At 59.7% G+C, this 24,705-nt stretch overlaps 1 protein-coding gene across 15 annotated transcripts in view; it reads right to left on the bottom strand.

Annotated features, from left to right (window-relative positions):
- Positions 1-24,705, bottom strand: part of LOC105496790 (Gse1 coiled-coil protein) — a 505,942-nt gene that overhangs the window by 45,449 nt on the left and 435,788 nt on the right. Inside the window, exons 1-2 of one of the 15 annotated variants that reach the window (XM_011767400.3) lie at positions 4,971-14,534; positions 4,287-4,461 (exon numbers count right to left, since the gene is read on the bottom strand). The exons of 10 other annotated variants lie outside the window; for them this stretch is intronic. In XM_011767400.3, the coding sequence (XP_011765702.2) occupies positions 4,287-4,377 (91 nt within the window). In that variant the 5' untranslated portion in view covers positions 4,378-4,461; positions 4,971-14,534. Of the gene's footprint in view, positions 1-4,286; positions 4,892-4,970; positions 14,535-16,147; positions 16,268-17,179; positions 17,203-24,705 lie in introns of those variants that run through there. 4 more of the 15 variants (XM_071085048.1, XM_011767403.3, XM_011767407.3 and 1 more) reach the window with 4 other exon arrangements.

Below are 24,705 nucleotides of genomic sequence, written 5' to 3'. Positions count from 1 at the left end.
CCATCAGAAAGCCAAGAAGTGAAACTATCTGCACACAGATACTCTGCATCTTCAGTCTCCAAAACATGTCCCTTTGATGTCAGAGACCAGCAGCATCCCACATCCCCCTTTCCCACATTCCTCAGAGAGCCAGCCACTCTACCTCTCGGCCGCCCTATGAGAAAGCCGTGAATGGGCCTATTTCCCAGATGGGTGAAGGCAGGCTTGGATCCCAGGGCCAATGCAGAGCAGGGCTGAGAGGACCTCAGCACAGTGCCCATGTGACACGCCAGCCAGGGCCCAGCTCCAGGGCTGCTCCAGGGCTGATGTCCGGTGCAGGCTGGGTGGCCAACTGTGCCCTGCAACCCGCACCACATGCTGCCACAAAAGGGGGACATGGGGCACTGTATGGTCATTTCACCTTGAGGTGACCCATCCTGGAGGTCTGGGAGCAGATGCCAATTCTCTCTCCCATGGCCTTCATGAGGCCGGCTGGCCGCCCGGGCAGACATGCTGTGACCACCAGCCACAGGCATGGGTTGGGGGCTAAACTAGGCTGTCTGTGTTGCTATAAAGAAATACCTGAGCCTGAGTAATTCATAAAGAAAAGAGGCTTATTTTTGGCTCCTGGCTCTATGGGGTGTACAGGAAGCGTGGTGCTGGCATCTGCTTCTGGGGAGGCCTCGGGAGGCTTCTAATCATGGTGGAAGCCAGCACATCCGGTGGCAAGAGAGGGATCAAGAGTGGGGAGGTCCCAGACTTTTAAACACCCAGATCTCGCTAAGAGCGTGCTCGTCACTAAGGTGACGGTGAAAATCCCTTCATGAGATCCACCCCCATGATCCAATCACTGCCACCAGGCCCTACCTCCAACACTGGAGGTCACGTTTCCACATGAGGCTTGGAGGGGACACACATCCAAAGCCTATCAGTGGTACACAGAGGCCATGGTGCGAGTCCCAGGTCGGACCCCAAATGGTGCACACACCTTGAGGCTACTGGCAGTGTCTTCAGATGGCAACGAGAGGAGCTATGTCTTTCGTTTTCACCTTTTTTCTCTCTCTGTATGTTCTAATTCTTCTGCAGAGAACCAGGCTTTTAAAAGGCGGCCATTCAAAGGGATGGCGGCTCGACGGCATGAAGTCGGTACCGCCAACAAAAGTGTGGGGCCATCCAGCCCCAGGGCAGGGGTGGAGGGAACTGGGGTGTCCCTGTGGGAGTCGGAACCTAAGCCCTCACCCAGGGAGACCCTCTGCCCACTCCCTCCATGCCCGGGTCTGAGGCTACCTCAATGTCACTATCACTAGCCCACTGGCATCCTGACAGCAACCTCCGTACCCCAGCCTCTGACAAAGCCCAATGCCTGCTCCCTAGGCCCCATGGCCCTCCAGCCTGAGGTACAGTCTCCCTGGGTCCCTGGGGGTCCCCTGCAGGCCGCATCCCTGCAATGCCTGCTCCCTAGGCCCCATGGCCCTCCAGCCTGAGGTACAGCCTCCCTGGGTCCCTGGGGGTCCCCTGCAGGCAGCATCCCTGCCCCGGTGTCAGCTGCAGGCTCCCGAGGAGCTGTGAGCCTGGGAAGCGGCTCTGCTGATGCCAGGTCACTTAAAATAGAATTCCAAATGAGCGGCTTCATTAGGGGGAATCTAAAATTAGCACTGCTCCTCAGTATGTGTGCACTGGGTGGGCGGGGCAGGGGCTGCAGCGGCTGGGGGCAGCTCCCTCGAGGCCAGGACAGGAGGCCAAGCACCGGGGAACCCAGAGATCCTTGGAGGGGTCTCCCTGGACCTGCTGCAAGTGGACACAGCCTCCAGGGCCCACCTGCCTCCTGCCCCTCCATCACAAGCCTGGTGGGGTCACTTCAAGGCTGCTGCCCCCCAGGCCTCGGCACAGAGCCCCCAGCCCTCCCCAGGGAGGCAGATGTGGGCCTCCTTTCACACAGGTGTTCTCTGGCTGAGGCCAGGGCAGGTGCCAAGGTGTCTGTGGCGGACCCAGGGGCAGCGGGGAGAGGGAGGCCCTGGGAAAGCTCACCCCCCACTGCCCTCATTAGAGAGGTATTTATTAACTTCTGCGCCCCTGGACATTGACTGAATTCTTGTCTACATTATCAGCTCATGTAAATTCATTATCCTAACAGCTGGCAATAAGCTCCACCGGGTGAAGGCCTGTGATGGATGAGGGCCGGGGGCTCTCTGCACTGTACAAGCTCTCCTGACATGTGCAGCTCAGCAGGCGAAAAAGAGCCAGGGGTCTAGGTGGACCAGGTCTGTGAGGCCCCCACCCTCTTATTTACATCACATGCTGCTCTGGACACCCCCCTTCCTGCCACTGTCAGCTGCCACCTTGACCCCCACCCCCAGGAAAAAAAAAAGCTGCCATAGACAGACACCCAAAGGCACCTCGGGCCAGGAAACATACGCCTTCTTCACATGAGCCTCAACTGTGTGCTCCTTGGACCCTTCCAGAAAGAACCCACCTGGTCTAGACAGTCTGCTTGGCAGAGCTGAGAACCTAGAGGCTTCTGCCAGAAACCAGAGGGCAGGAAACGGAGAATGAAGCAGCCACCCACAGCACCACAAAACCCTCAGGCCCCACCATTTCACAGACAGGAAAGGTCTAGGGAAGCAAAGCCCACCAGGCCTGGGGCGAGGCTCCCCCCATAACAAAGCACCGCTTCTTGAATCAATACTTTCTCCTATTCTCTGCGTAGGTTTCTAATATGGTCAGAAGCAGCACAATGCTTTAAAAAAAAAAAAAAAAAGGCAAGAAGAAAAAGAAGCAAAGTCCCAATGGAGAGGGGCAAGGTTGGCTGGCCCAGCGAGCTGGTGTTTTTCCGGAACCCATCTCGTTCCTGGTTCTTCGGAACAGACCCCAAACCGGCTTGCCTGCTGTCCAAACGCTCCAACAACAGGATTTAAAAGAGGGGGGAAGATCTCTCTACTCCATTAAATATGGTGTCCCATCCCTCGCTCCCCCTCCCCACGAGGGTGGAGGGGCTTATTAATCAGCGTGCCAGCCGCCCTCCCGGCCTCCCGCGGATCCCATAATTACTGCTTCCTTTCATCCCGGCTCTTCCCCGGCACCAGACCTCAGGCCTGCTCCCTCCGTGCTCTGTAATTACAAGCTAATAGCTGAGATGAATTTTCTGCTGGGCCCCGGTTCAAGCACCAATCCGCCCCTTCCCCCTGACAGCCCCCCGTGGGGTAATTACACCCCGTGAGGCTGGGCGCAGCAGGCCTTCACTTTCAGGCCCCGCACGCACAATCTGGACCTGGATTCTCTAATCACCCCTCTTGGTAATTTTTCATTACCGCAGAAAGAAATGTTTGTGAACAAATAAAGGGCGTCCCCCAGCTCAGGGACTGGTGCCCGCCCCCGTGATCCCCGCTCCCCCAAAGGAACGAAGCTTCTGTGGCCCTAACGAGGCCAGGACACCCTGCTACAGACCCTGGCAGCTGAGGCTGCACAGGCACCACGTGACCCCCAGGAGCCTGGGCGGCTTCATAATAAATTCATTATCATATCTGCCCTCCACGCGTTCCAAGCTCACTCGCACAAAGCGATTTTTCTTGGGGGTGGAGGCAAGGGAGGGGGCCGGGAGGCCCTGGGGGAGAGGTCTCCTTGCTCCAGATGCATGGGGGCAGCGTGCTTGTGCCTTTTTTTTTTTTTTCGACTAAGAACACCTCCCCCAGGCTGCCCTGGGCCCCCACACTGGACTTGCTTCCCAAGGTCTATGTCCCAGAAACCGGCCAGGGCCATCGCTCATGGCTAGGGCAAGGACAGCCCTCGCAGGTGGCCTGGATCCTGACCTGGAACCAGAAGGGCTGGGAAAACACAGGCAGGTGGGCGGGGGCAACCTGCACAGCCACAGAAGTCCCCACCCCAGGAGGGAAAAGCAACACAACGCCTGGCCCACGTAGACCTGTCCTCTACCACGCTCACTGAGCCACGGTAGGAGTCCCCAGACGCCCGCCAGGCCCCAGACAACCACGCAGAGCCACCCACAATGAGCCATCTCCCAAGCCATGCCTAGGGCCCCCAGCAGCCATCCTGAACCCCATATTCTGCCTGAGCCCCACGACATCCTCGAAGCTGCAGTCCTGCCGTGAATGGGGGTGACTGGGAGGGGGGCTGGCCACCCCAGTTTCTCCCCAGCCTTGTCTTGCCCACTGCCATGCTGGGAACACAAAGGGGTTCTTCTGCAGAACACGGGGTGCAGAGCTCTCGGAAGGTGCCCACACAATGGCACTGGACAGTGCAAGGGACCAGGTAAACCCAGGGGTGTCACCGGGGGGGGGGGGGCAGGTCACCTGGAGGGGCTTCCCAGGTTGGACACCACACTACAGTTCTGAGGACGGCAGGGGGGCTCTGCACAGATGGCGTTGGAGGCTGGGGTTGCATCCTGGGGGCCCGTGGACAGCGGCCTCCTAAGAGCCGACAGTCCTACGACTGAGGTTCACAGCCACAGACTGGTCCCGGAGGTTCCTGGATGGAGGCAAGGGACGGGAAGTCAGGCAACAGATGGCAGCAACATTTGACGCGATTATCCTAAGCGGCTGCTGCGTGTGCGGAGAAGCCGGCCGGGCAGATGAAGGGCTGGAGAGGAGGGTGGCGGGAAGGGCGGGACTGGCAGATGCGGGCGGCAGCCTGGTCTCGGCGGGGAGGCGGCCTCCTAAAGAGGCAGGACAGACCAAGGGGAGGGCAGGGCCCTGAGTCAAGGCTGGGTTCGGTGTCCAGAGCTGTGACTCCAGGAGATGGTGCCCAGCGCCAATGGCGACGAGGGTACCAGAGGGCGACTTTTACCGGGCACCGGCTACCTGTACCCTTACTTCCCTTCATGTAAGCAGACTCCAGAAAGCAACGCTGCCCAAACAGCAAAGTGACACAGGCCGCGGGAGCCACACAGCTCAGCTGAGACGGAGTCGGGGGCTCACCCACGCCAGCCAATTCCCGGCCCCTCCGCCACCCTGTGCCCTCGGCGGTCCCTGGAGTACCTTGTCACATTCTCGCCATGGGCTGCTTCCTGGAGGCAGTGGTCCTGGCGGTGCCCAGGCGCCTCTCTCCACCTGTTTATTCCACAGTGGGATGCTTTACTCCCAGCCTCCGGAGGGCGAACAGAGGCTGGAGATTCATGCCCTCAGCCCGGGTCACACGTGGAGGCTCAGCAGCCGGAAGGAAACCCAGCTGTCCTGGCCATGGTGCCGGCTGCTTCCCTTTAATGGGAGAAGGGACTGGAAATGGCTGGCGTCACCTGGGGTCCCCTCCCTGCGGCAGCTCTCACCCTGTGGCGGCTGTTTGGGTGCCCACTCGTGTGCTCTACCCGTTTTACAGATGGGACCTACATGGCTGGGAATAGGAAGGCTCTGGACTCAGGGCCTCCCCCAGCCCCACTTTCCCACAGCTCTGGGCCAGAGGGCACCTGTGCTGGAGCACAGAACCGCCCTTGGGTGCCCTGTGTAGCCCGCGGCACCAGAGCTGACCGAGTTGCCTTCCACTGCACCCACTCCTGCGGGAGCCCTTCCTCCCTCCGGAGGCCCTGGGCAGAGGAATGGATGGGGTCCAAGGTGTCCACACAGGCGAGAGGTGCCCAGGAGGGAAACCCAACCTGGACCCCGCTCCAGGGCGGGCACTGAGGTCTCCAAGTTTCTGTGGGATGGCGGGTAGGAGCCGGGGGCATGGGCCAGCAGGAGGAAGGGGGCTGGAGCTGGAGGCGCACAGGTCAAGGCCAGGTGCCCTCTTAGTGGACAGAGCCAGAGGGAGGAGGATGCTGAGACACCTGCTCATGAGGCCCCTCTCCTGCTCCCCCGTGTGGAGGAGGCTGAGTGTTTAACAAGCTCCCTCAGGTAAGTAGGAGGGACAGAGGATCCAGGGACATCTCCCAGGAGTGCCTGTCCCTTCCATACCGAGTGAGTGCCGACACCTGTCTACAGGGCCCTTAGTCTCCAGCCAAGACCAGGGACCAGGCCGTGCAGGAGGTGGACACCAACAGGCGCTCAAAGGAGCAATGATGCTGCGGCCAGGAGTGGCCTGAGCAGCAGGGGAGGTGGCGCAGGGGCAGGAAGAGGGGCCCACGGTCTCCAGCTTCAGAGGCAGGGAGATGGTGATGGCTGGAAAAGGTCCCTTCCCTCTAGCAGGGGGGACGCCCACACCAGCAGAAATGGGCGGCTTTAAGTCAGAGACGCTCTGTGCCTGCCTGCGGGCACCGGGGTCCTCCCATCCCACTCAGCCAGCCTGAACCTCTGCGGAAGGCTGAGAGCTGGGGAGCCTCGAGGAAACACACTATGGGGGCTGAGCAAAAAGGGCTTGGTCCTGAGCTGGAAAACCAGAGGGGGCGGGGGTGGGCCCAGGCTGACTGACGCCCAACAGCTCAGTGCGGACTTCCAGGGCACCGCATGGCCTGAGCCTCAGTTTCCCTGTCAGTACCACGGAGAGAGGGTGGAAATGACTAGATGAGAGGGTCAGAGAACAGTGGCTCACGACTGTAATCCCCGCACTTTGGGAGGCCGAGGTGGAGGATCGCTTGAGCCCAGGAGGTTGAGGCTGCCGTTGAGTAGTGATCACGCCACTGCACTGCAGCGTGGGTGACAGAGCGAGACCCTGTCTCAAAAAAAAGGGGAAAAAAAAAGACAGTGGACAAGGGGCCAACCTTTTACCCTTCAACCTGTGTTTATTTGACCTGAAGTCATGCTGTGTTGTTTAAAGAGAATCAATGGGCAATATTTTAAAATAAGAGGCTTCAAGTCAACATGAAGCTGCCCACTTTCTCTTGAAAAGTCAAAGCCGTAAAAATCACAGTCCCATGAGTGACACTTGTCCTTTAGTTTGTCCCTAAGTCTCCAGGTTGCCAGAGTCACCACCCCTCTCCTCCCTATGGTCTCAGGTCGGCCAGCTTCCTCAACACCAGGTCTTCCCAGTGCTGAAAGTACGTGCAGGTCTGAGCAACTAACAGCCCTGCAGGAGCTGCAGCTGCGACCCTCAGCGCAGCGACACTCCACTCAGATGTCATCAACACGGTAACCCCTTCAGGGCGTAACAGAAAGAGGTCAGCTCCTTCCCAGGCTCAGCTTCGGGGGACGCCTGTGAAGGCCACAATTCTGGCGCGTGTCAACCCCAAGGTGGGTCTCCCCTGAATCAAAGCCAGCTCACCAAGCCACGACTTGCCCCTCAAGTCATAAAACAGTTACATCTGCTTTTGCAAAAAGGTCTACTCTCAAGATGGTTCAAAGTGGCAGACCAGGCCCTCTCCCCAGGAAAATACACCTACTGCATGTTACATACAGTTTTACCAAGTTCACAGAGCCCGTCTGTAAACCCCGGGGGAGTATGTGCTTGAAGATGTGCAGCATCCGTGAACCCAGGCCACAAACTCCCACAGCACCGGGTTCCCTAAGCAGCAACCCACGAGTACGAACACACTCCCCCAATATGACCTGCCCGGACAGAGGAAATACAGGGTGAAAAAGAAAGGGCCCAGAATGATCCAAGTTCTAATGGTGCTTCCTCATCCAGACTCCTCTCCCATCTTCAAAGCCCCACGTGCGGTGCCCATACATCACTAAATGCCTCACTGGAAAAAATGAACGATCCTGCAGCCAACATGGACTTTGGAATGGGGTTGTCCGGGAAAAGCCCCCACAACAGTCATGTGCCAGGAGTCCTGGACTCCCTCATCCAACTCAGCCACCAAAAAGGGCAAATTGGCCACTTTCTCTGGCCACAATCATCCTGCAACTGCTGAATGACTGACTGCTTCAGTCTAAATGATTCTGTAATTCTCACACACCCCTCCAGAACCCCAGTGAGGAACTTGTAAGTTTCCCAGTCAGGTCCAGACCTGGCTGTTGGGAGTTGGCAGTCTCTGCCCACCAGGACTGGTAACATGACAAGCAGTCCAGGCTATGTCTCCCGTCCTGAAGGCCCCCTGGGGGGTGTGGGGTGGGAAGAATGAGCCCGAGGTGGGCAGGTAAGCAGAGGTGAGCAGGAGCGCCCTCCCCTCCCCGGCTTCTTCAAGGGTAATCTGGCAGAATGAACACAACAGTCTCTCCAGTGGATAACAGACACGGATGACACAAAACCCCACGGTCCACAATGCCAGCCGTGGCTGGAGAAACCCCAGCTCCAGCATCCAAGCAGACACAGTCCTGCTGTGAGTGGATTCGGAGCCCCTCCGCAGGATCCCAACCAGTCTCAAACTGGAAACCAGCTGCTTAGTTAAAATGTCCTCCCTGTGCCCAGGTGACAGGCTCCAGGGGTCTGGCATCCCTGCTAAGGATGGATTAACTTCCTTAGTCCTATAAAGTCTTGTAAGATGTACATTTAAGTGGAAACAAGTTGTAAAACGATAAGACTGTATTCAAAAAAGGAGGCCGGGACATCAGCTTCATTTAAAACAGATCCGATCTCAGCGCACACCTCCACTCCCTGCAAACCCAGGCACAGGGGAGGCCACAGACCTTTTCCAAGAGATGATCTAAGCAGGTCCCCAACACCACAGACACCCAGGGCCGAGACCATGTAAACGGTTCTCAACACCACAGACACCCAGGGCCGAGACCATGTAAACGGTTCTCAACACCACAGAGACCCAGGGCCGAGACCATGTAAACGGTTCTCAACACCACAGACACCCAGGGCTGAGAGCATGTAAACGGGTCCCCAATACCAGAGACCCAGGGCCGAGACCATGTAAACGGGTCCCCAATACCACAGAGACACAGGGCCGAGACCATGTAAACGGTTCTCAACACCACAGACACCCAGGGTTGAGACCATGTATACGGGTCCCCAACACCACAGAGACCCAGAGCCGAGAACAGCGCGGAGACCCAGGGCCAGGAATAGCGCGGAGACCCAGGGCTGGGAACAGTACAGAGACCCAGGGCTGAGACTATCTAAACGGGTTCCCCAACAGCTCAGAGACGCAGGGCTGAGTGGGGCTTGGCCCAGGCATTCCACAAGGGCGATTCCGAAACCCTGTTTTCTTATCTGTTCCGGGGTGACTAACCACACCCTCCTGATGGGCGGCAGAGACGGCCGCGTGGATGGCAGCCTCTGGGAGGCGGAAGTCTCTCCAATGCTCCCATCTGGCTGAGAATTTTTGCTTGAACCGCATTCCACTTTGTGTCTTCAACACCCAGTATAGCATCGGCTGTCTAGTGGATCCTCGTATATTTAAGTGAATGGAAAAAATACCACATGTCAAATGCAAAAACATTACAAAAATACACTCAAAGATAAATGTACACTGGGAATTCAGTTGGAAGAATCCACTCACATCCCGAGACTGGGTGAAGCAGCTCAGTTTAATTTTGTTTTTGTTTTTTTTGTTGAGACAAGAGTCTTGCTCTGTCACCCAGGCTGGGGTGCAGTGGTGCGATCACAGCTCATTGCAGGCAGCCTCGAGCTCCCGGGCTCAAGTGATCCTCCCTGCCCAGCTTCCTGAGTAGCTGCGACCACAGGCATGTCCCACCATGCCTGGCTAGTTTTTTTTATTTTTAAATTTTTTTGTAGAGGGGGGTCTTGAACTTCAGTGCTCAAGCAATTCACCTGCCTCAGCCTCCCAGAGTGCTGGAATTACAGGCTTGAGCCACTGCACCCCGTAAGAAGCCCAGGTTAAACAGGGCCTTCTGAAGCAGCCGGTCACCTCTCTCCAGGCTCTAACGGAGACAGGGTGGGAGTTGGGTGAGGAGGCTGGAGTGGGAACCTCACGGTGTGAGTTTCTACTTCTCTACCAATTACCAGCTGTGTGACTACAGGCAGGATATGGGTCCCCGGGGCCCCTTTCTTCTCCGGTGGATGGCTATATGGGGATAAACCCTACCCAGCAAGTCAGTCCCTCCCGGGGGAGGAGGAGCGCACCGGAGTGAGAATATCCCCCCACCATGCCTGGCGCACAGCCCACTGCGTGACCCTCATAGGCCGGCACAGTCGAAGCACCTCTGGATACAGAAATACAGTCTTTCCCATCTGGTTACTAAATCCCAGAGACAACTCCTTAAGTGGGATCAAGACCTGGCCGGCACACCATCTGCCCACAGATCACACCACGTAAGGGCGCCTGCCATGCCTCCAGACCCCCTTGGGGGCTGTGGGGCATCGCTTGGCACCCCCAGGCTTTGCCCCCCAACCCAGAAGATAAAAGACTCAGGATTAGCACAGAAGAGGCCCCTAAGGCTGTGCCCCGTCCCCTGGCCCCCACTGGCGAGCTGTCTTGTGCTCAGCTTGACACATAGATTTTCCTTTGGGACGGCTTAACCTGTCCAACATCAATACTGCTCAACCAAAAGCTGGGCGATCAATACCCTTCATTGCTGCCTGCGGCCACAGACCCACCATCCGAGCACAGGAAGGGCAGGGCTGGGGGAGGGACAGTTTGTTGAAGCACCTCCCGCCACCTGGGCCCAGAGTCCCAGTCACCAAGGGGGCAGTGGTGTGCATGTGAGCCTGAGGGGCGTTGAGGCTCCCGAAAAGAACCTCCAGCTGCTACAGCCCAGCAGAGGGGTCGGCTGGGTCTGCTGTGGTGCCTTGAGCCTTTGGGCAGAAAAAGCAGCTCCAGTCTTGGTGGGAAGAGGGGCCACTCCCAACACTGCAAGGGAGTGAGTTGAGGATAGGGGAACACAGCCTTGGAGCTTTGTAAATTAAAGCCAAGCTGGACACAGTGGCTCACGCCTATAACTCCAGTACTTTGGGAAGCTGAGACGGAAGGATCACCCAAGATCAGGAGTTTGAGACCACCCTGGGCAACACAGTGACACCCCGTCTCCACAAAAAAAAATTTCCTAATTAAGCAGGTGTGGTGGCACGCACCAGGGGTTCCAACTTCTCAGGAGGCTGCAGCAGCAGGATCACTTGAGCCCAGGAGTTTGAGGCTGTCGTGAGCTGTGATCACACCACTGCGCTCCAGCCTGGGCCACAGACCAAGACCCTGTCTCTAATTAAAACAAAAACCACAGCAGCAGCAGCCAACAGGAGTAGCCGCGAGGCTTTGCAGAGCCTGTGTCAGGTGCTGCACTGGGCACCTGGTAATAAAGCCTTCAACCCTCAACAGCCTCAGGATACAGGTGACATTGTCATTCCTATTCTACAGATTAGAAGACTGAGGCCCAGAACACAAGTGCCCGAGGTCACACAAGCTAAGCAAGAGGCAGATATGGACCGTCAGATGCACCGATCAACACAGTAACAGCTGACACTCATCAGGCGCTCACCCCACGCTCCAGGCCTTCTCAACCCTCACCCGCATATGGCATTTACCCGTCAGGGGCATGTGGCAAGCATTACAGCATCTCATCCTCACCCTCAACTGCCAGAGGGCCTCTGCATCCTCGTCTTACAGATGAGAACACGGGTGGGGGTGAGGATGTGATGATTAAAGTGGGAGGGTCTACATCACCATTAGCATGAACCCACCTCACGCCGCCTCAGTCCAGCGATCCCAAAACCACGATAACACATACCTCCTCAGATACGTCAAGTCCTCCAGCTGGAGGAACCGGTTCCAGAATTGGAAGGCCTGGCCAGAGATGCGGGCGAACACGAATCCACCCATGCCAATGGGACTCTGCATTGAAAGCCCCTCTAGAAGGGCTCAAAGCCCACCTGGGCCAGGCAAGAATGACCTTCAGGATTCTGCCTGGGGTTAACACATGGCCCACAGACATCCAGAGAGCAGCCAGGTGAGAGGTGCCCCGTCCTGCGGGGGAGGTGGGGTAGAGGGGAGATGTCCATTTCTGAGTCATCAGGGTTCTCCATCCAATTCCAGGGCAAGCAAGGCGGTCTCTGGCTTCCCAGGTGGGAACGAGACCAGACCCCAAGTCTCCTTAAACAGCATCAGCCCATCTTCCCAGGGAACGGAATTCCTACCCACATCGCTCCCCCCAGCAGAAGGCCCTTCTGGAGTAGGAGGGCCAAGCATTGAAAAGTTCCCACCCTGGCCCCCCGGTGACGAGGAAGCTGCTCTGGAAGAAAGCAGAGCCAGGGTCTCAGCTTGAGCTGCACATGGCAGTCACCTGGGGGGTTTAAACATGGATGCCCAGGCTTCATCCCCCCGAGGTTTGGGCTGAACTGCTTGGCAGTACAGCCTGGGCACTGGGCGCTTTGAAAAGCCCCCCAGGTGATTCAGAAGTGCAGCCAGGAGAGACCCCTGGGCTGGAGGCTCCCTGCTTCCTCCACCTGCCTCCCTAGAAACCCCAAGTTACAGGGACCCACAAAAGCCTCCAGTGCAGCCTAACCCCTTCTTTCCACAGATGCTTTGCAGGCGCAGGTGAGGGTAAACGCAGAGGCCCTTTCCAGCACCAGCCCTGCCCTCATCTATGGCTCCTTCCTCCAGGCCTGGGCTCCGCCCCAGCCTCCTGGGGGCAGCTCTCACTTCCCCTCTGAACTTCTGTTTCCAGACACGGGATGGGCATGGGAGTATGGAGGCGAGGGAGGCATCGGGTCAGGAAGGGCAGGTGGACTGGCCTCAGGGACAGGTGGGCTTTGCAGCAGACGGGAGAATCCCAGGCAGACAGGACGGCCCATGCTAGGACAGGGACGTGGCCAAATGCAGGAGTGGCAAGAACGGCGTGTGGTTTCGTCTGGCTGGAGCTGAGGGCGTGAGAGAAGAGGCTGGTGGGGGATCAGAGCTGCAGAAGCAAGATTAAAAGGCCCCCGAGTGTGCGTTTGGCAGGCGTGCAAAGGGCTGCTTTTGGCCACGCTCCTGTTTTATCTGTCTGTACACCTCCCAGCAGCAAGCACACGGCTGGGTTCAGAGGAGGAGCTCAATAAATTCTCATTGACAGGGACACTCAAACGTCACCTCCCAGGCTGTGGCCTCAGCCGGGGGAGAAAGGCCAGCGTGCAGAAGTGAAGCCAGCAGCACGGCATCCCACACCGCACTCAGTGAGGCCACTGAGATCTGAGACTCCACGGGGGGAGGAATTAAAGCCAGCCGGCCAGGCTTCAGCACAGCTACCAAGCTGAAATGTCACCTGCAACATGGATCTCTGCAGGTTCAAAAACAGTTCTCCCAGCACACCAGGAAAGGGAGGGGAAACCCTGTGGTTTTCGAGGACCCTGCTGTTACCACAACAGAGACAATTCACATGCTACCCAGAGAGGGTTCCCATCCAACCCCGGCCCGATCGTGGGGTTTGATCCTTGGATTTCGAGTAACCCAGGCTGTGAATTCCAAGGCTTCAGATGGGGCCAGAAAAAACCGGCCCTGCTAGCCAACTCCACAAACCCCTGCGAGTTCCTGAGGGCAGGAAAAAGGTAGCAGCCAGGCCTCTAGCTTACCCGCACTCTTTCAGAAAAGTGGGAGGCACCAGCTCCTGCCCCTCAGCTCGGGGCTCTGAGCCCAAAGTCCCCCGGGTCTGCCTCCTTCAGACCAAGGGAGGACAGAGGGTACCTGCTCCAGGGGGCTCAAGGGGAATTTGGGACTCCAGGGACTGGGGGGGGGGATCTCTAGCTCAGAGGTGCAGGACCCTGGTCTGCCACAGAGTGGCGCTGTGCAGACTTGGCTCTTCCTTGGGCCGGCAATGCTGAGCCCACAGGCAGGCTTGGCTTCTGCTCTGAAACCACAAGGCACTCAGATCTGCAGCCCCTGAACTTCCCCCAGAGACAGGGAAGTGACTGCTGGAGGGGAGGGCTCACGGGGCCATCAGAGGAGGCTTCCTGCTGTGAGCGTGGTGTCAGCCCTACACCCGGCCCCAGGCCCCAGTTTGCCCCCAGTCTGTACGTTAGGATCAGGTGGGGAGCTCTGACAACCCCCAGACCCGGGTCAGGAACCCAGATGCTGTGGCTTAATTGGGCTTGGAAAGGCCTGGCCAGTAGCAGTTTTAAAACACCGAGTTTGGAGATCTACAAGTCCCTTTGAACTCTTGACACTCCAGGATCCTAAAAACCGTCCCAAAGAGCTCAGGGCCTGCGCCACAGTGGCCGGCTTGTTGCCTTTCTTGTTTTGAGCTCAGCCTCACTGTGCCTAGAACCAGGACTTCCTGACCTCCCTTCCCAAGGCGGGGCTGACCCCGGGTCACCAGAGGCCCCTGGCGGGCTCTCACCAGCTCTGGCACGGCACCGCCCCCAAGGCTCCAGGAAAGAAAACTCCAAGCGTCAAAACCGTGGTTGGCTCCAGCTTCCCCCGCTTCCCCTCCTGGTTTTGGTGGCTGCTGCCAGAGTGACAAAAGCCATCCTCGCACCCGGCCCGCAGGAGATCAGGAACGCTGCCCACACGGGGCTGGCTGTCTCAGAAAGTCTTAGGAAGCACCGAGGTCGCTGCTCTCGCAAGCCAGGGCCTCTTCCAGCGCTCCCGAGTCTACCTGGGCGGGGCGGCTCCCTGCACAGCCGGCGGCCGGGATGACACACCCCGCCGTCGGAGCCTGCGCCCTGGGCCCCTCACCTGTGGCGTGGCGGCTGAGTCAGGCACAGCCTGTGCCTCAGGTTCTGCCGTCCCTGCTGGTGGAGGCGGCCGTAAACACAGGGTGAGCAACACTGAAGTGCCCCAAGCTTAAGCAACAGCGAGGGAAGCCGGGGAAGGCTGCTCACCTGGGTGCCCCTTCCACCCCTGCCGGGGGACGGGGGCACAGAATCCCAGGGGAGAGGACGAGGCGGCCAACCAGGGGGCACATTTCAAAGCGCCCCACCAAGACCTTCTCTCTACCCCTTTGTCCCCCGCCTCCTAGAAATCGGCTTAGGCGGGGACGCTCCCACCCGGAGTGCGACTGGGCCTTTTGTTCAGGCGCCTTTTACAAAAGGAGCTCTCTTTCCATTTGGTGGTCCCGCTTTTTGTTTCCAAACCCCAACCTGTGTGGGCCCCTACCCCTCAGGCCCCAGATAAGGCACTGCAGCGGTTACCAGGGGTTTAGTGTGTTTTAAACGCACTTTGCAGACAAAAGATAGTTTGTAAGAGCCAAACCGACTCAACTCCGGCTGGCATCCACCGCCCAGCTGGGAACCCGGCAGGTGCTCCCACACCGCCAGCATGCTGCCCTCGGATCTCACACGGACACTGCAACCAGGCCCCCGGCCCACCACGTGGAAGGAGCACAGCCTCCACCCCCCCCATCCAGTGGGGGTGTCGCGGTATCCCTGCCCGCGATCTGGGAACCCCCTCCCTATGGCCTGCGCCTGGAGTCTCCACTGTACATTTCTAAGTGGCCCCCTGGTCCCCCACCCGGCGCTGGGGAGGGGAGGCGGGAAGCTGGGGGTGGGCGGGCGCAGGGAGGGTGAGCTCCACTCCCGCTCCGCCTCCATGAAGGGAATTTAATTAGCCTGCTGGAGAGGCGGGCGGGCGGCCGAGGAGGTGTCTCTGGTGCTGCAATATAATTGAATCGGCTCCACTCGGTCGGGCCACTCGCCGCCCATCAGCGCGGCCGCAGGGCCCGGGAGGGCTGGGGGCGGGGAAGCGCATCCAGGCGGAGCAGGAAGGGCCGGGGAGGGAAAAAGGCCAGCGCGGGTGGGGGGCGGCGGATGTGCAATCCCTCTCCCACCTCCGAGGCTGGGGCAGCCATCTTCTGCGGGGGGAGGGGAGGGGCAGGGAGCCGCTCCGCCGGGGGTGGGGGGAGAGGGAGGAGAGAAGCGGCCAAGCCCGTGGCGCGCCCTTTCCTCGGGAAGCAGGGAGTGAGGGTCACAGACCCGGGAGGCTGCGGTTCTGCCCTCCCGACCAACTCCCCCGCGATGAGGGGTTGGGGAGGGGGAGGGGAGCAAGACAAAAACCCCAACCGGCGCGGCCCCAGTAGCGAGCCCCCCGCTTCCTTGGCCGTCACCAGCACCTGCCGCGGGGGCGCACAGCTACCCCCATTCGCTCCCTCCCGCGTCGCCGCAAAGTTTTCATTCCAGCTCTCCAGCGCCCGCAGCTCTCAAGAAACTCCCCCCGCCACCCCCATCCCCCCACTTTATCTGACCTCTAGTCCGCACGCACTTACGCACGCCCCCCGCCCCCCACTGAGCACACTCCTGAGCCCGGAGCCCCCACCCGCAGCCAGGCCGCCCAGGCTGCGACCCGCGGGCGGAGGAAGGGGGTGGCCTTTGGTCGCCTGCCCGCCCTCCCGGCTCTTATCGCCGCTCACACTCCGGGGAAGTTGCCCGGGAGCCGTTGGCGGTCGCCCCCGCAGAACCCGCGAACTTGGAGGAGGAGAGTGCGGTGCGGGGAGGGTGGAGGACCCGCGTCCCCGGCCCAGTGCGGCGCGCTCACCTTTCATGCCAGGGCCCCGCAGCTCCGCCTCGGCTGACACATGCTGGAGCCACCGTCGCCCAGTGTTTGTCTAAACTGCTTATCTCACCCGGGGCTGCTCGGCGGCTGCAGCTCGGGCCCGCTGGGGAGGTGGAGCTTCCGGGGCCCCGGCCAAGAAACACCTGCTGCTGTCGCCGCCGAGGACACACCCAAACGCAACGCCGCCCACTCCCGGGCCACTGGCTCGCTCCCGGCTCCCTGACCTCAGCCAGCGGGAGGTGTCGGGTTTCAGCCGCAAACACACAGGCGCGCGCGCGCGCACCGACGGGCGCCCGGGTCCACCCGCCCAGGCACACGCCCCTCCCCGGCCCGGCGGGCCAGGTGAGGCGAGGACACCAGCGGGGCCGCGGAGGTGCCACCCCCACACTCCCGGGAGCCCCTGGCTGGACTGCTCCGGGGTCCCGGGGACCTTGGTGGCTAAGACCGGCCACTTGACTCTAAAAGTAGTGAGCAGCCACAGCACCCTCGCCACGTGAGAGGAGCCCTGTCTCCCAGCCGCGTCCCCGGAGCCTAGAACAGTGCCCGGCACAGAGCAGGCCCAATAATGGGCGGACGGGTAACTCCGTGTCCTGGAGGCCTTTTGGAGAACAACCTTCTTGGCGCTGGTGGCGCGTGGGGTGGGGGGAGGCGACACAAAATAGACTGTGTACCCAAGCCCCACCCCCCTATGCCTGACCTTATTACCCCAACTAGAAAAGGCTGAATACTAAGAACTTGGCCTCAAAATTCCATAAGGGACCCCATCCCCCAGTTTTAAGTAACTTTTGGGAAGGCCACAATGCGGGCCGCTGCGGGGGGTGTTCTTTAAAGAGCCCACGGCCCAGGGGCTGGAGAACCCACGGAGGCGCCGCTCCGCCAGGGGGATCATTAAGTAGCTGGGGTTGCGGTCAGAGGCGAGGTCGCCCGCCTCCAGAAACTGGCACGACCCATTGCGCTTCTGGCCCCAGCGCAGCGCCTCCCCATTCCTGGCACCCCCCCCCCACCCTACCTCACCCAGGCACTTGACTGGAATGACTCAGGGAGCGTCCTGAAATTCCTGGGCACCCACAGGCGGCGCGGAGAGGGACTGAGGGCCCCAGCCTTCCCACCCTCGGCTCCGCCCACCCCGCCCCCACCCAATCGTGGCGGGCGCGTCCCCAGGAAGCTCGGGGTTAAAGGGGCGGGCCTCGGGGGCAGGGGTCGCCAGGCTTCCCCCGCCGCCTTCTGGCGCCCTGGGCTGTAACCCCCCCGGGCGGCTCCGAGGCCCCGGGGTAACTCCCTCCTCGTCCTGTTCCAACACCCCTCTGATCTAGCGCGTCCCTACTTCTGAGTCCTGGGGCAAACGAGCACCCCCTGGGCGGCCGCCCCTGCGCTGCGGGTTTCGACTTTCAGCCCCCTCTTGCCAGCCCCAAACCTGCCCCGGGACATGCCCGCGCCAGGCTTGGCAGGCGCGCACGCTGCCGTCCCCGCGGGCCCGCCTCCCCCGCCTTCCTCCCTCCCCCTCCCCGCGCCAGCGCGGATTGCGACGGGAGCGAGCGCTGGGCGCCTGCCACCCCCCATCCATCTGTTCCCGATGACGCTGGCGGGCCTAGAGCATTCGGGGCCCGCGCCAGCGAGGAGCAGAACCAGCCTGTGTGCCCTCCGGGGGGCGGGGTCTGGCGGGCGCCCCCAGGCCCCGCGCTCCCCGTTCCACCTCTGACCGAGAGCACGCCTGGGCCCCGGGGTGGGGGCGCACGCAGGCCGGCCCCCCGCCTTGCACAAGGCTCCGGGCCGACCACAAACGAAAAGGGAAACGGACCGGCGAGGCCGGATCGGGCCGTTACTGGCTCCTACCTGCGGACGCTGGCCGGCCCTGGCACGGCGTGGGGGTGCTGCTTCCCCGCACGACCCGCCAGCTCCCCGGCGACGCCCCCCCTTGAGGCCTTGGCCGGACGCTGTAATTTAGGCACCACACGGTGGCTCGGCCGCACGGCCCCGGGTAATTTATACCCGCACTGGCCCGCGGATTCACCCGGCCCCAAGCGGCCAGGGCTGGGAGGGGGAGGGGCGCCTCCACTCCTGCTGAGAGTCACGGGCCGGGGAAGGGGAGGATAGGGAGGTGTTAGGAAGGAATGGACGACTGGCCCGGAGCCTTAAAAACAAAATGCACCTCCAGGACTGGCCCAGCCCCTTTCCCACCTGGATTACAGGCGGCTGGGGGAGGGGAACAGCATGCAAATGACCCTCTCGCACCTGGCCGGGAGCTGCCTCCGGCCTAGTTCTCCAGGTAGACACCTAGGCCCCACCTCCACGTCTCTCACCGGGACACGGTGCCACCGCCTACTACCTTCTTCCTTGGAGAGGCCCTTGGGCCAGGGGTGAAGGTGGGGTTAGCTTTCTCCATTGGAGCAGGACCACGACGGCCAACCACAAAAACATGTAGAGTGGCCACTGGGAGGTGCATCACTCGGCTACTTTTTAGAGCCGGCCAATCCCTCCTGCGTATACATCTAGCTCCCCTGGATTGCGAGATAGATGGGTGGTCTGCTCCCGTTTCACAGATTAGGAAGTTGAGGCTCTGAGTTGCTCAAGATCACGCACACAGGTGACATGCAAGCTACGCTCCAAACTGCTCACACCTGGAGTCTCCCGGTCCCAGCCCAGTAGGCCTAGGGGAGCAAGGCGCTGCCGGACACCCCGGCAGCCGCCGGGGGGCAGCAGCGAGCCGCTCTGTGAGTCCTGGCCGGGAAACGCTGGCGGCCACCAGGCGGTCTGGCACGGGGGAGATGGATGACACTCACTGTCAGTGCGCCCGGCCCCCGGAAATTAGTAATCCGGAGCACGGCCTCCGAGTTTAAGGGTGGGAATTGCTCTCCTGCAGCCGGCGCGCTCCTCGCTAACGAGGTTTGTCGCTTGACTCCTAATTTCCCAGCACTGGGGCTAAGGCTGGCCTCCCTCCATTTCCCTCCAGGCCTGCTCCTCCTCCTCTCTCTTCCTAAGCAGCGCCCTGCCCACAGCCCCGCGCCCCCGGATAGTGCGAGCCCTTCCTGGGCACAGCTCTCCTTCCGTGGACCTCCTCCCCATCCTCCACTCCCATTTGCCTGCAAGGAGCTAGGTAGGTGCCAGGGCCGGGCCTACGGGGGCATCTCCCAGAGCAGGAGTCCTTCCCTGGGGACGCTGCACGCGCTGCTCCTTATCACGGACTGTCCTTTGTGCCAAGGCAACAGGATGCTGGTGGCTGGTGCGCGTTTGCTCACACCCTGAGTCCCCTACCAAACTAAACTGTGCCTCCAAGAGCGGAAGGCAGGCTCCCAGCCCCTCACCTGGCTCAGGTACCTGCTTCAGTGACACCTAGGTGCAAACTCCAGCCCTACCTCCACAAGTCTTGGGACCTATCAGACCTGTGCACGAAAGATATTTAAATCTTAAAAGCTTTCCTAAGGGCATGGTAGCTCACGCCTGTAATCTCAGCACTTTGGGGAGCCAAGATAGGCATATTGCTTGAGATGAGGAGTTCAAGACCAGCCTGGACAACATGGCAAAACCCTGTCTCTATTTAAAAAAAAAATAGCTCTGCATGGTGGGGTGTGCCTGTAGTCCCATCTACTTGGGAAACTGAGGTAGGAGGATCACTTGAGCCCAGGAGGCAGAGGTTGCAGTAGCTGAGATTGTGCCACTGCACTCCAGCCTGGGCGACAGAGTGAGACCCTGTTTCAAAGAAAAAAAAAAAAGCTTTCCATTTCAGATGAACATGAGACACCTTAAATCTACTCCCTGAGCTCAGGAACTAAGAGGGGTGTCTGGAGGCGTGAGATCTAGAAGGATCCACCAGAAAGAAAGGGATGCCTTGAACCACAGAGGGTGGGTGGTTTTTCAATCCACAAACACACTAAACCCTGGGCTGTTTCACACTTGCTTTTCCAGAAACAAAACTGAAAATTCCAGTAAGCCTTCAGCAAGCGCCTCGGAGAGGTCAAGGTTAGCTGGATGTGATGGCACAAGCTTGTGGTCCCAGCTACTCGGGGGGCTGAGGCAGAAGGATCATTTGGGCCCAGGAGTCTGAGGCTGAGCTATGATTGTGCCACTGCACTCCAGCCTGAACCACAAAGCAAGACCCTGTCCTTTTCTGTTTTTTGTTTTTTAAACTCAGGGGTGGCAAGGGACAGACAGCAAAGGGCAGACACTGACAGAGGGGACACTTCAAGGCAGCAAGGAAATTTGGAAGGCAAGAGGGCAGGATGACAGCACAGACCACCACGACCACTGCCTAAGCATCAGCCTGGGCCATGTCAGGTGCTCAGGGGTGCGGGCACCACCCATGACTGTCACAACCCCACTAGGTCTTAGCACAGGGCCCAGCCCTGGTGGAGGATGGATCCTGGACACGTTCTTTCTGGTTCTGCTTCTTCTAGGGCTCAGCAAGACAGCACACAGCCTAACCCAAGGTCATTCTCCACCCTGGCCAGTTGCTCCTACCACGTAAGAACTGCATGTCACCTTCATTATGTTGCCTGGACACCTTGTTCAGCGCCTGGATCCGCAAATAAGTATCAGGGACCTGGATGTCCATGGGCCAGGAGGTAAAGATCACTTCTGCCATTCACCAAGCACCTAACAAGAGCCAGCGCTGCTCAGCGCATGTCACTGGAAGCCCTCCTGGCCTTGCAAGGCAGGCAGTGACCTCCATTACACAGCCCGAGTGGGGAGACCTGAGAAGGTTAATTGGCCTGCCTTGGGCACACACATTCCAGCACGAATCTCATCCAGACGTGGCTCTTACACCTGGCAGCATTTCTCGGTAACCACCTGCCATGGTCACTCTGATTATGAAGAAAGATACACCTGCAGGGGGACGACAGTTCTCAAGCGGTTTCAGGTCTACGTGCTTACCCCTGGGCAGCTGTCCAGTGCCTGAAAACCATTTTGGTTGGGGGCCGGGGGAGGGGGCCGTTCGCTGCCTAGAGCTGAGAACCCTGGGATTCACCCAGCTGCCCTGCACGCACAGCCCACCCTCCCCAAGGCTACCAGCCCTGCTGCAGGGGCAGGGGGTGGGGGGGCTAAGTCCAAAGAGGGCACTAAATCCACAGGGCACGAAGGGCTGAGGGGTAGAAGGCTGCCCAGCTACCCCATCTGCCCTCAGCCCTGCCCTAGGCATCGGTGAAGGTGCAAGCTCCCACCACTTAGATTCCACCCTCTTCTGTTTCCTGCCCTGCTATCACTGACCCAGAAATGCTCCCCATTCTTCAAAGCCCAGCTTACATCTTATCTCTTGCAAGAAGGCTTTTCCCATCCCTGCCTCTGGAATTCATCTCTCCAGGCTGCGTCCCCCTCTTAGATAGCGACCACACAGTGCAGCGGGTCTTAAATCATGGGTGGGGGGAGGAATGCAGATCCCCAGGCCCCTCCCCTTACTGAGCCAAGGTCTCCAAGCAGGGCCTGAGAAGCAGCATCCTCCACCAGCCACCCTGTAGGCCGGGCCACAGCGTGTCTGCTGGAGTCCCAGACTCCCTGCTCCAGAGCGGCAGTGGGGGCCTCAAGGGAAGAGGGGCCCCTGTCTCCTAGCAGGGACACAGTCCCCAACCCCTGGGCAGGATTTAAGATTTAACCCAAATCTGCTGAATGGATAAAGGCTGAAGGGAGAGAGGAAAAAGCAGGGCCCGCCTCTCCCTGCCTGCCCCTCTTGGGGAGGAACCAGATTCTCCAGGGATGCTGGGGGAGCCCCACCCCAGCAGTTCAGGTGGCCCTCAGTAGCCCAGGTCACCTCCAGGGGAACAGGAAAGGGTTAAGGCCCGGCTAACTCCCTTTGAGGAGTTTTCCTCTTAACCCCGGGCTGCCCCACACTTCCTGCCCTCTCAGCGCCTGGTTCCAATCCGCACCCTGCACACAGCTGCACTCCTTTACAATCAGTTAACAGCTGTTTTGCATAGATTTTCAATTCTAATTGCCTCGCTTTGTGAGCGCCGCCGAGCCCTGGTGAATGGGGACGCCGCCACCGCGGCTGGAAAGCAGGCGGGAGAGGGAGTAAAAGGAAGCCGTGTGCGTCGGGGCTGCTGGCTTTATTTTTCTAAATGGGAAAAGAATGCCCCTGCCACCAACCACCCCCGGCTCCTGCCTCTCCTACTGGACTGGGGAAACCTGAAATGGGTGACCTCACCTCTGGAGAGGTGCCCACCCTATGACCTGGACTCCCTGACCCCAACCCAGATACAGGTCCCAGAGGGCACCTTCCAGCTCCAGAGCTGGCCCAGGAGCCATGGCTCTCCTCCTCCCTCCTGCCCCCTCCTCTTCCCTCCTGCAGCTCCCCTCCCCCTCCCCCTGCAGCCCCCCTCCTCCCTCTTGTCCCCCCCCACCCCAGGCTCTCCGGTATTCAGATATGGGAAGCTAATTGGACAATAAAGTTGAACAGCAAGGAAACGCACTCTCTGGAGACAGCTGGCATCTATAAAAGAGAAATATTTGCATTTAAAACCTTTAAACTTTATATGGCGAGGCCAGGCCGAGGCAGGGGAAGGGGGCTGGGGAAGCAGTGCTCGGACCCTTGATGGGGACAGAGGATCCTGGGAGTTTTGGACCCTCTGCCACCAGTGAGCTCCCCCGACACATACCCCTTGCCCTGTTACTGTCTGGGAGGCAAGTTGGCCCCTGCTAGCCAGACAGCCCTGGCCAAGTGTAAGCGTCCCAAGTGTCTGAAATCCTGGGAAGAGCTTGCGTCCACTTGGGCTGCCACAAGCAAGCCATGGGGATCCCAGGGCATCCAGGCTGGGTCCCGCACCCCGGTGGTGGGCCTGGCTCAACTGCTCTCCACAACCTGTCCCTCTACCAGGTCACCCAGAAGCTCCAGGACCCAGTGACGGGCCGACTCAGTGGCAAAGTAGCTCCTTCCTGGCAAGGAGATGTTCTGCCAGGAGCCTCCTCCAGTGACCTGAAGCCCTCCGCCCCGTCCCCTGCACATCCAGACAGTGCGGCTGTGTGAGGGCACCTGACCAGGTCTGCATTCAGGGCCCTGCGGGCGGGCATCGCTACACTGCACGGATGAGGTTGTGGGGCTCGGAGAAGTCCGCCGTGCCTTCCCAGCACTCCTGCTGTCTGGGGTGGGGATGCCAGGTTTTCATTTCCTCGCATGCCTAGTTCCCATTTTTCATATTTGAGAGAAACCTGGCCAAATTTTCCTACTGTCAACATTGGTGATGTAAAGCCGGGAGAGCATGTGTTCCGGAGTGGTCTGATTTTAGCAGGCTTTTATAAAATTGCAGCGTGCTGAGAACCCCGTCTACCTGGCAGGCCTGCTGGAGTGGTTGTGCCACGGCAGACTTCAAGGGCAGGAGCTGAAACTTCTGTGGTGGAGGTGAGGAGGAGGGCAGGGGCTGGCGGCCAAGCCCGATGGGCACATGGGTAGCTTTCAACGATGTCAACGGAACACAAACCACAGCAGAAACAGGTCCAGTTCGCTGGCAGCAGTCAGAGGGGAGCAGGGTCTCCTCCTTGCAACTTTTCTTCCCATCAGGAAACTACCTCCAGTCCAAGTGAGGCAGTCTCAGCTCCTGGGCCGCCAATGAGCCCAGCCTGCTGTTTGAGGCTTCTGATCACCTACAAAGCGGTCTTCAGTTTTTCTGGCTCCCTCCCTATGGGCAGGGCAGCACCCTCTCTACCACTTACCTCTAAAAACACCCTGGGGCCAGACGTGTTAACCCCATTCAATGACCACCCAGACAGCAAACGTTAACATGTGGCTTTGGAGAGCACAGCCGGTGGCCACCCCCCGGAGGGTGCAGGGAGAGGATGGACGTGGGAGTCAAGCTGCCTGACTGGGCAAATGTCCACCCACTGCACACCCGTTTCCTTAGCTGCTGCCCTGCAAGGAAGGTGTCCCCTGCCCCCACTTTGGTGAGGACCAGACAAGACAATAGAGAGAGCCATGCCCAGTGCCTGGGACGCAGCTGGAGCTCAGAAGCGTTCCCTCAGATTTGCTGTGCGGAGGAAGTGGAAGGGCGGCAGCACATACAAATAAAGTTTTACGAGGAAGCACTTCTCGGCGCCAGACCAGACGGGCAGGGAGGTCGGTCACTTAGACCACTTCTGCCCTGGGACACTGGGCCTGGAGTGAGAGCAGCGGAACTCCTTTCTCCTCCCAACATTAGGAGAGGCCTTGGAATGTCACACACACTCCAAGAATCACACCAGCAACTTGTGTGAGCCCAGCCCCTGCCGGCCCCTGGCTGGTCACTAGGCAAGGGGAGCAGGACAGCGGGTGGGGCCTGGCCAGCCACCCAAGTCCCTGGCTTTTGTAAGTATGAAGATACTGACAGCAGGCTGGGCGCGGTGGCTCACGCCTATAATCCCAGCACTTTGGGAGGCCGAGGCAGGCGGATCATGAGGTCAAGAGATCGACACCATCCTGGCTAACACGGTGAAACCCGGTCTCTACTAAAAATACAAAAAATTAGCCGCGTGTGCTGGCGGACGCCTGTAGTCCCAGCTACTAGGAAGGCTGAGGCAGGAGAATGGCGTGAACCCAGGAGATGGAGCTTGCATTGACCCGAGATCATGCCACTGCACTCCGG

The sequence above is a fragment of the Macaca nemestrina genome, chromosome 18, assembly GCF_043159975.1.
Source record: "Macaca nemestrina isolate mMacNem1 chromosome 18, mMacNem.hap1, whole genome shotgun sequence".
NCBI classification, from domain to species: domain Eukaryota; kingdom Metazoa; phylum Chordata; class Mammalia; order Primates; family Cercopithecidae; genus Macaca; species Macaca nemestrina.
This window is presented reverse-complemented; position numbering and strand designations above follow the sequence as displayed.